The sequence below is a fragment of the Macadamia integrifolia genome, chromosome 9, assembly GCF_013358625.1.
Source record: "Macadamia integrifolia cultivar HAES 741 chromosome 9, SCU_Mint_v3, whole genome shotgun sequence".
Classification (NCBI taxonomy): Eukaryota; Viridiplantae; Streptophyta; class Magnoliopsida; order Proteales; family Proteaceae; genus Macadamia; species Macadamia integrifolia.
In genome coordinates this window covers 14,896,603-14,907,476 of record NC_056565.1, presented here as the reverse complement: position 1 = coordinate 14,907,476, position 10,874 = coordinate 14,896,603, and the positions used below count along the sequence as shown (strand labels likewise).

Genomic DNA, 10,874 nt, shown 5'->3' with positions numbered 1-10,874 from the left:
AAAAAAAAAAAAGGAAAAGAGTTGCCAAAAGGAAAGAGAGAGAGAGAGAGAGAGAGAGAGAGAAGAGGAAAGGGGCCATGAGAGTTTGGGAGAGTGGAGGCCAGAGGGCGTGAGAGTTTGAAGAAATTAAAGAAACTGTTAAGTTTGTCTCAAATTGTTGACCAGTTTTAAAAATTGACTCCCTCCAACATATTTTGGTGGCGATCCAAATAAGAAGTTTTTCTAAGATTTGTGATGGAAGCAGACTGCAACCCGATGGGTCAACCCGTGACTTGGAGTATATAATGTACTATTGTCCTGTCTAGTAAGTTATTGTATTTTGGGGGGTTTTTTGAGCTAGGGTTTCGGGGCGTAGCACATCACAACAGTGTGTGAACCTCGTTAAATCTCTATGTTGTGTGAATCTATTATCTATTTATTTTCGTATTTTCTTGGTGTTTGATCTAACATAAAGAAATATATATATATATATAATAAAGTGAAATTAGGAAAGCAATTTTTTAGTAGAAAAATTAGGAAAGTAATTGGAAAGAGAGAATATTGAGAGATATGGGGTCAGTGAATATAGAAATAATGGAAGCATGAGTTTGAAAGAGAGTGGAATAATTATAAAGAAATTAATATTTAATTATAAAAAATACAAAAGATAACAAAAAAAAATATAAATTAAGAAATTGACAAAAAAAAAAAAAAAGTGATAGTAAAAAAGTTAAGGTATTTAAATGCACAATAAGAATAAAATAGTCTAAGAAAATATTAGCTACGAAGCATGAGTACATGTACTTATATAATAGTATGACAGTATGATATGATATATAACCAATATTCATATAATATGTATTTTATGTTTAACTAACAAAAAAAAAAAAAAATATATATATATATATATATTTAAAATTAAGACTAACTATGTTTTTTATGTTAGATTTTTTTTTTTTTTGTGAATATTTTTGTAGAATTAAGAGTCTTGCATATAGATTTATTCCCATTAGGCACACCTTAGGCCACTCACATGGAGTATTTAGCGCTTTTTACTGTTTTCGGTGAAAATTAAATGGTTCTCATTCAATCCCGGTATGATTCGGTGCATGCAGTTGTGAGATGAGTATGGGTTAGCAGGACTAGTCAAGCATAAGGCTTGGATACCTGTTGTTAAAATAATAATAATAATAAAATAAATGAATAAATAAAATATAAAGTAACTATGTACAGTAGGGGTGTCAGTTCTGAGCCCGCACCTGTAGGCCCGACCAAGCCCGGCGTGTTTACGACCCGACCTAGACCGGCATGTTTACGGCCCAACCTAGACCAGTCTGTTTATTAAACGGGCGTTCACGATGCAAGTAGCTAGCCCGTCGGGTGCCTGATTGAACCGACACGATTATATGCCCGACTTGAGTCAACTCGTTGTAGCTCGACCTAATCCGATCCCTTTAATACTACATAAAATTCCTATTTTGCCACTACTAGTAAGAAATAAATTAAGCTTCTTACCTTTTGCTTTGTAATAGGATTTGATTTAATTAAGCTTTATTTTGTAAGTTGTAAATGTCATAATCTCTTCTTTTTCTTTGTAAGAACAACCATAATCTCATATCGCTAATCTTTTTCATTAAAGATTGCCTCACATAATTTTGAGCATTCAACCCACTTTAAAAAGGAATTTTAGAGTAGGCACATTTAGAGCCCATTTAGACTTAAAGATGTACGTAGCCCGTTTAAGGCTCGGTTAAGACTCGTTTAAGGAAGCTCAATTAAAGCCTGACACCGATCAATCCGATTATAAATCGTACCATACCCCCCAAAGCTAAGTCTATTTACTTAAACGAGTGTTCACGATGAAAAGATTCCAAATGATCAAGTCCGATTAAGCCTGATGGAGACACCAAAAGGCCCCAATTTTTTTTTTTTTTTTGGTGGACCCAAAATCCCCAAACCCTTCTTCTCCGTGTCAGAATACAAAACTCTCTTTTCTCCATATTTGGGAGTTAGAAGCTAGCCTCCTGTCCCTTCTTCTCCTTCTCCATCCCCGTTACCGGCGACTGAGGGCGAGAGTCCCAACAATAAATACCCTTGCTACCTTCCTTCTCTCCGTTTATCTTCCTATCGGCTTCTGAAAACTCCATCGAGGGCAATTCTAGCGGCGGGAGGTCGACTTTCCGCTTCTCATATCCGGTGAGACACTAACTGAGACTATCAAGTTGAGCCCCTGCCCCGGTGTACCCTTCTTATTCTCGGTCTCCATTCGCGCAGTGAGTCTATCTCTTCTCTTTAAGTTTTTTCTCAGAGTGAAGTAGATGCATCTCTCTCTCTTCACCGTAATTTTTTCTCCCATTATTGTTTAACAAAGCAATCAAATTGGATTGGACTCAGCCATTTGTAATGCATCCGAAGTCAAACTCCTAACTGTTTGTATGGTATTTGGTCTACTGGTGTGAACATTTGCTTGAGTTTGAGAAACCCATACTCGAAAGTGTTATTAGACCCAACCTCAAACCTTCTGTATCGTAAGGTATTTCCAAACCCAAAATTCGACCTGAAAGAACTAAACTTGGTGGGTTCTAAATGAAAAAATCTGCTCGATTAGGCTGCAAATTATCTTCACATAAAGGGCCTGTTGGATATGACGTGGAGAAGGCAGCTAGCATGATTTGGGGGAGGACTCCGGAGCAGATAGATTGAGGAGGTTTTCAATATCAAGAACTTCCAGTGAGTTTTAATCTAAGAGGTATGAGGAGGTTGAAACGAAAGAGTAATTTATTAAAGAGTTTTTCTTAGAAAGGAAATATATCTAGAAACTGAGTACCTACAATTACGATAATAGGTTTTAGGTTAATCTGATTTTTGAGTGGGGGGAAGGTTAGTTGTAGCTGTAGATTTGACTTTTCTTTGTTTGTTTTCAGTAGCTTGTTTGTTGCTTTAGTCTGTAAATCGTGTTCACATTCCATTCTAGTACTTTGCTTTACTACTGAAAGAAATGTCCTCATGCAAGTCTAGTATTTTAGTTCAGAATGTCTTAACTTATATTGGTTTTCTTCTATTTATTCTTTTATTGGTGTTTTTCTGATTCAAGGTGAAGCTGCAATGCTTACGTTCTTTCTCATTTTGCTTCCTTCCAAATGCCTCTTACCCTTTTAGGGATTAAACTAATTAATATTAGATGTAGAAATCCAAAAGAATGAGAAATGATTTCAAATTGGAGAGCTAGATTGGATTTAAGTGTTCATGAAACCATGGATGATTAGAACAATCAGTTTTAGTTCATTCTCAATACAAGAATAAACCTGTATTTTTGCTCCTGGATTGTTACAGAGCAACTGTATTAAACACGTACTATTATTGCTGTACGTGCTTTATTGTGCCGGATTTTTGAAAAGTATTATTTTGCGTATTGTCTGTTTAATTTTTGTATGTATCCATTCTTGTATTATTGCCATTCTCGAACTTACTATGGTCCCTTATGGTTGAGCCCTAACATCCTTATACCTACAAGTGCGTATTGTATTGGTGCCCAGGGTATATTTGAGCAGCTTCTCTCATTTCTCATGGATGAAGCTGAGGTGAAGTCGAAGAAGGGGCCTGGCAGGCTTTGCTCCATCTGCAATCAGAGGAGGCCTGCCCTCAAACGACCTAAAACTCTGGAACAGGTTGGTCGGTTATCTCCTCTTCTCGTTTGTTTGATGACTCTTCTGTGAAATTTCCAAAGTTCATTCAAGTCTCTACTATAGATATGCAAGGAATGTTTCTACGCTGTCTTTGAGGAGGAGATCCACCGGGTTATTGTGGACAACCAACTTTTCAAGCCTGGAGAACGTATTGCCATCGGAGCTTCTGGCGGTAAAGGTGAATTCTTCACTGTCACTGAAGCAATTCTCTGGTTCTGGGATTTTTTTTTTTCTTTTTTTTCTTGAACATGACGGTTACTGTCACCTGACAACTATGGTTGAGAATCTTAAGTCATCTTTGGGAACAGAAGACTCTCTCTTTGTTTTTATTTCATTTCCCTTTCTCTTTTTGGTTAAGGGAGACAAAAGTTCATCCTTATAGATATGCGGTAGATTCAATGCATTTTTTTATTTTTTAATTTTTTTATTTCATGTTTCGGAATACTTATAGGCTCAACAACCTCCCCCCTTCGTCCCTGAAAAAAATGCAGATTCCACTGTTCTTGCTTATGTGTTGACAGAATTGAATCGTCGGCACAATTATGGACTGGATCTCTTCCTGTTATCCGTGGATGAAGGGATTACAGGGTACAGGGATGACTCACTGGAGACTGTTAAAAGAAATGAAGTTCAGGTGACTATTCAATTACTACCTTATTTTATAAGAGATTTTTTAATTAATTGTTTTTTGACTATGATGAATTCTGTAAAGTAGGATTTACCAAAACAACAAAACATATTTATATATCCCTAGTTATTGTTTAACAAAGCTAAACAAATTAGCAGAGATGTAGTTTTCTTCAGGGATCTGCCATTTAGATTTCTCATTTGTGTTGTTTTGTTCTACTTCAACCTTTCCCCCTTGTCTCATTTATGTGCAGTAAATTTACCAGCCGAGTCCTTACTTTGTCATGTCCAGCCAATCAACTTGCATAAGTAATTGAACAAATTTGGCTATCATTCCATTTTCTTTTCCCCCATTTGGCACGATTGAATGATTTCTTTCAGTTTTTTCTATTGAAAAGTTTGGCAAATGGAATGCTAGAGTAGCAGATATCTACCATTTTTTTCTTTTTGGAATATCACTTCTCACTTAAATTTACTGTAAATTAGTTCATTTTATGACTTGACAGGTTCTAATTATTATAGCTAGTTATATGGATTTCAAAAAATGAGTTTCCACAGTTCTTTCCAGTGGCTTGTATCAGATCTACCAATTTTTGGCTTGTCAATTTTCTTGCTCATCGCTCTACCATGAAAATTCAGATCCTGTTTTGCAATTTTAATTTTTATATTATATTGCTCACTTTATTTTTTGAAAAGGGGGGGGGGGTGGGAGGGTTGCTTTGGATAACACTGTATTTCACTGAAGGACTTATGCATGGATTCGTATTTTCTCCAGTATGGCCTACCACTGAAAGTTGTCTCATACAAGGATCTGTATGGATGGACGATGGACGAAATAGTGAAGATGATAGGCTTAAAAAACAATTGTACATTTTGTGGGGTCTTTCGTCGTCAGGTATGAGAACTAGTTTTATGTCTTCTAATTGGCACAGGTGTTTCTGTTGGAAGTATTGTCATATTCCATTTCACTCGAATAGGAATTTTTGCAGTAATTAATAGTAGCATGTAATTCTGTATGAATAGAAAAATAGAATGATGAAATGAGACGACATTCTCCACGACCCTATAGTATGGCAGACACAATGTTTTGAACCTATCATTTGAGGGGTTCCCTCCTTTTCTCTCTCTCTACACCATGAATGGTAAAATCTCTCTTAGTTGTAGTATGAACTCTCAGGGAGAACCCTTTGCATGTTGGTATGAAGACAGAAATTTTAGTTAGAGTCTTATATGCATTCTACAAATTGTTCACTCCCCTCCAAAAAATACTCTTCTCTCTTATTATGATTTGAATTGGCAGTTTATTCTTCAACCTAGTCACTTAAATATTCTCCTTGAACTCTTCTATTTTTACCCCTAAAAAAAAAAAAAAATGAATAAAAATAAAAAATACTTCATGCAAGTTCAAAAGACCTAAATTTGTAAGAGTTTTTTTTTTTCCAAATATCTTAGGCCCTTGATCGAGGTGCTGCACTGCTAAAAGTGGACAAGGTGGCTACTGGGCATAATGCTGATGATATTGCTGAAACCATTCTCTTAAACATTTTACGAGGAGATATTGCAAGGTAATGTTTGACCTACTAGAATTTCTCTAGGTAATTTGTCAACAAAATACTTTCAGTTTTTTTATTCTTTCTTGTTTACCCAACCAACTTAATGTTATCTGCTTTGCAGATTGAGTAGATGCACTTCAATAACCACTGGTGAAGATGGGCCAATTCCAAGATGCAAGCCTTTCAAGTATACCTATGAGAAGGAGATCGTTATATATCCTTCTAGTAGATATTATTTATGCTGAAGATCCTGCATAATACTCAAAACTCAACAAAGCCTTGTCCCAACTTAATGGAGTTTTGTCTATATGAATCCCATTTATTTATTTCAACTCTATTCAATATCGGTTTTGTTGTTCACCTAAAGCATCCATATCAAGGTCTTTCGTAATCTCTACATAAATTACCTTCTCATGTGTTTGCAATACCTTGACCAGATATTCACGTATGCATATTTCAAAAGGCTGGACTACTTCTCAACTGAATGTAATACTTTACTTCCACATGTCCTTTTAAGCTATACTCAAGTTCTTAGATCTCTTTAATATAGTGACCTTCCTTGTATAGTTTTGAACTTTTTGAATTGAACATGCTGCTTACAAATATAGCTCAAATCCCTTCCCTCAGAACTTTTCAATTTCAATGACCCTTGATTTAAAACTGTGTTCTGAGCATGCATTGTAATCTTTGATAATATTTGGGAAGGGGCAATAGGATTTTTCTTCAATGCTACTGGAGGAATTGCATGATACTTTTCTGACTATAGTGAACAAATGTTTATACTGGAAATTCAAATAGATCTACTTGATCTGATGTTGACTAATATGAGTCAACCTCTATGTGAGCTAGCCCAACTCAAATTCTAGTTTATTTTAATGATATTATCGTTGAGAGACCAACCATTTGAAAGTAGGAAAACTCCAATGTCCCTAAACATGAGTTCCGATTTCCTCCCACCTGGTGAGCTTATCTGTGATGATGGTATAGCAGACCTACCATTCCAAAAGGATAGGATGTTCAGATGAAGCAATAGCTCTGTTAGGATTGCTGAGATTAGATTACTCCGAAGGTTTACTTGTTGCTACATCCAGATTTACAGTTACAACTGAATATACTCTATCTGTCTGACCTTTCTGAAGTCCAGCAATCTGAGCGCATAGTTGAGACCTTGAGGAATACTTTTCACCTAGTGCACTGGATATGCCGGAAACACATTCCTATTGGTTTTCCTGAAGTTTCCCCTACACCTAAGTGACATGGGTTCCCCATTGCAGATTGAAAAGATGTGAGCTTGTTGACACCCAAAGCAGAATAGCATCACAATGGAGCTCTGTGCTGTGACTTGTGAGGAGGACCAAGCAGTTTTCTGCCATTTTCTCAAAATGTAATATACATGGAAAAGGCATGCACAGATTTCATAGCTACATTCTCAGTAAGCCCCACTCTGATATACCCCTCTCTACAGTTCCTGAACTTCAACGTTCTTGTATTCCCCTCTCTAATGTTCCATATTTAGTTACTAATAAGGTTATCCCTCAAAAGAAAAATGTTGCCCTTTATCTTTAATGTTGCAGAATATCAATTCTATCTGAAACTATACAATAAATAGTGCCCATATCTGAAGAACACATACTAAAGGAAGGAATATGTGGTTGACCAGTTCCCCATCTGCCCTGTGCGTGAGGCAGTCATGAGGGATGACTGGAGCAGGTTCACCATCTCCATTCTAGCATATTGTAGTTGTCAATCCTTTTGTGAGCTGACTCATGACTCAATTCATTACTATCCACTGCCGTTTCCTGACTCAACCTGGACCACATTTAAGTCTCATCGTTTTGTATCCATTCATTTTTGTTTAAATATTCTGTGATTCAGTCTTATCGTTTGAATTTCTAAGAACCTGTAGTGTATGTTGTGACACACACACACACACAAAATTGTTACAAATCCATCTCATTTTCATTTCATCTATATGTACTTTGAACTTTAAAACCCTTAAGTTGATTTTATTATTATTTTAAAGATTTAAGTATCCTAATTTGTATTAGTATATAGTTATCTACAATGTTTCGAAGACACCTGGATTTTCTAGAAGTGAAGGGTTAGACTATATATGTTTTTAGCAAGAAGTTTGCTCCCCCAACACAACCCCACCACCCCCCCCCCAAAAAAAAAAAAAGAAAAAAAAGAAAACTCTATGTACATACATGTTGGACTCTACAAGGTTCTTATTTGTATCATGCACAAACATTGAATTGGATTCTCTGATGAACTGCAGGCATTTATTCCCCTAATGCTTACCGTGGGTTTGCTCGAGAATTTATCAAGGATTTAGAAAGAATAAGGTTATTATCCTTTTAAACATCCCTGATCAGATATGAATGTCTTATTGCCATCAAGAGATTTATTTTATTTTTTATTTTTTTTTATTTGCCATTCCCAAGTCTCTAGTACAGTTCCTCGTGAACTTTTTATTGAATGTTTTTCAAATGCAGACCGAGAGCTATACTTGATATCATCAAATCAGGTGAAAATTTTAGGATTTCAACTACAACTAAAATGCCAGAGCAGGGAACATGTGAACGCTGTGGTTATATTTCCAGCCAGGTGAGTAGTGCATAGGTTGCTCTTTTCACTCTCATATTAAGCAAATGCCCTTTTGCTTTTCTCACAAAAACACAACGAAGCAGCAACTAGCATAGATTCATAGAGAATATAGGAAACTTCTGTCATATTGTCTCTTTTCCAAAAGAAAAAGAGAATTGCACCCTTGAAATTCCACAACTACTTGCTGATATATTTTGAAGAAACGTAAAGCACTTTAGATTAAAAAGGGGGATGGCATACGCTTTAGAAGTATTTCTGTTGTACTTATCCATTGCATTAGATTTTTTCCAGGGGGGGTCTTTGTGCCCCTTTCTATTGCAATCTCCACAGCCTTTTCCCAACCCTATGGTTTCAGCTGCACCGCATAAAACCTGCTCCCAATTAGAAGAGGACTAGTTGCTCTTCTACTCCTCTTGATCAGTAATGAACTGCAGTTTGTTGATCTGTGATTTCTGAATTTCATTGTGCAGAAATGGTGTAAAGCATGTGTTTTGTTGGAGGGACTGAATCGAGGTTTGCCAAAGCTAGGAATTGGGCGTACCCGAGGGCTTAATGGGCATTTAGGCGTTGAAGAAACAACAAAAATGAGCGTGCGGAGCAAACAATGTGGAACATTGGACTTCTAGGCTGTGTTGGTATATTCATTTACATAATAGATTCTGGGTCCATGACATATTTTGAAACCCAGTCTTCTCTCTTCCAGAATGCATTCTAGATCCAAAACCTATTCTGAGAATGTGTGCCAAACGCAGCCCTAATGTTGGATGTACGAGATTCGAGAAAGTTCTGTGTCATGCCCTCATTCTCAATGTGTCATCTGAAGGAGTGTCAGTGGAGATCATTTATATTATTTTCGTAATTAAGAGGAAATTTTATACATTCCTCTCCAGAAAATTTAAGGTTTATCTTGTATACGTGCTTGTGTATTTTATTTTATAACTTATATTTCAGGAGTTAAGGAAGCACAAATGATATCAAAAGAAAAATGTACATGCCTATTATCATGTTGATCAAAACATTATGTCAAACGTATCAGAAAATAAAACCTTATACGTGGAACCTTGTGGATCTTCTAGGCATCTGGCCCAAGAAAGATAAGTATAATGAAGATGGGGTATTGGTGTGTGACTTTAATTAATGGGCTGACAATTGATGATTTAGATTTTGCAAAGTTAGCATTTAGGTATTTGTGCGCAATCCTAATTAAAGAAGGTTGCATAGAGGATGAAGTTTCAAAGCGAATTAAAATATAATAGATGATAAAGTGGGGATATGCGTTTGGAGTGTTGTGTAATCTTTATATTCCCATAAAATGTATAGAATTGTTTTTTATAAGACAATTATATGACCGATTATGATGTATGATGAGATACGTAATGTTGGCTAATTAAGAAGTATTATGTAGGTAAATTTATGTAGGACAGATGAAAATGTTGAGATGGATGTGTGGAAAAAAAAAGAATGATCATATTAGAGTTCAATTTTGAGAACTTCCGATACATAAAAAGCTACAAGAAGGTTGTTTGAGGTAGTATGGCAATGTCTAATAGATGTCTCTGTATGTTATAATATTGAGAAGTGATTTGATTCAAATCAAAGGAATTAACAGGGTCAGTGTCAAACCTAAACGACTCTAGGAGGAGTGGTGAGAAAGACATGCATAAGTAATGTTTTGTATCAAGTGTGACCTTGAATAGTTAATTTTTATGTTGGGACAAATGAATAGTGTTGATTGGAGGGCAAAGATTCATGTAATCAATTCCTTTCATTTGGGATAAGATGGAGTTGTTGACATTGTTTTCGCTCATTGTGGGTCCCCACATAGCTTTCTACTTTTCAATGATTGTTTAGTTCCATGAGTAGACCACATCTCAAGTTTTAGGGTTTTGTTAAGATAATGATAAACTTGACCGAAATAGATTACTACCGCAATACATATATGTTTGAGCATTGTGAATAGGGGGAGAGGGAAAATATAAATTTGGGAGAGGGTAACCTAAAAGGTGGCTCCTTTGCCAATGCGAGGGCCAATGGGATTTTTGCTTTTCATGGGAGTGGGACGATCATTTCGCCTCCCCATTGTCTATACACAAGGGCCGACTGCCTTTTAAATTTCTTTTTCCCTGTAAATTATTAAAAAATAAGAAGAAAAAAAACAATACCCAGATGTGTGTCTACCGTTCAACGTAGGTGTGCTGTCCTGCTGGATTTGACTTGTCTCCAATTTTTCATCCTCTAATTCTTTATCAATTATCTCTCTTGATGTGACATGTATACATTATCAATCCAACTGTTATGGATGTTTAGGGTCATTCAAACTGACTTTAACCTTTTTTTTTTTTGAATTCAAATTCATCCCTCTTTCAACTCTCAACCTAAAACCTTAGAAACATCAGAAGCTTTTTCACATGCAAGGTTTGGT

General features: G+C 36.0%; 2 protein-coding genes across 4 annotated transcripts in view; one reads left to right on the top strand and one right to left on the bottom strand.

Annotated features, from left to right (window-relative positions):
* LOC122089547 (putative DNA (cytosine-5)-methyltransferase CMT1) overlaps positions 1 to 2,126 on the bottom strand; it is a 6,827-nt gene extending 4,701 nt beyond the window's left edge. Inside the window, exon 1 of the mRNA XM_042659284.1 lies at positions 2,001 to 2,126. Coding sequence (XP_042515218.1) covers positions 2,001 to 2,126 — 126 coding nt within the window. The remainder of the gene's footprint in view (positions 1 to 2,000) is intronic.
* LOC122089962 (cytoplasmic tRNA 2-thiolation protein 1) lies at positions 1,964 to 9,511 on the top strand. Of its 3 annotated transcripts, none has more exons than XM_042659747.1 (11): positions 1,964 to 2,175; positions 3,516 to 3,647; positions 3,729 to 3,843; positions 4,157 to 4,299; positions 5,068 to 5,187; positions 5,745 to 5,857; positions 5,967 to 6,059; positions 6,291 to 6,331; positions 8,124 to 8,190; positions 8,341 to 8,452; positions 8,923 to 9,511. In XM_042659747.1, exons 2-11 carry the CDS (start codon positions 3,546 to 3,548, stop codon positions 9,076 to 9,078), a joined length of 1,062 nt encoding a protein of 353 aa, XP_042515681.1. In that variant the 5' UTR covers positions 1,964 to 2,175; positions 3,516 to 3,545; the 3' UTR covers positions 9,079 to 9,511. The 3 variants fall into 3 exon arrangements, with proteins under 3 accessions (XP_042515681.1, XP_042515679.1, XP_042515680.1); XM_042659745.1 differs by having other exon boundaries at positions 1,964 to 2,252; XM_042659746.1 differs by lacking the exon at positions 1,964 to 2,175 and adding an exon at positions 2,266 to 2,728.
* Positions 9,512 to 10,874: the final 1,363 nt, after the last annotated feature.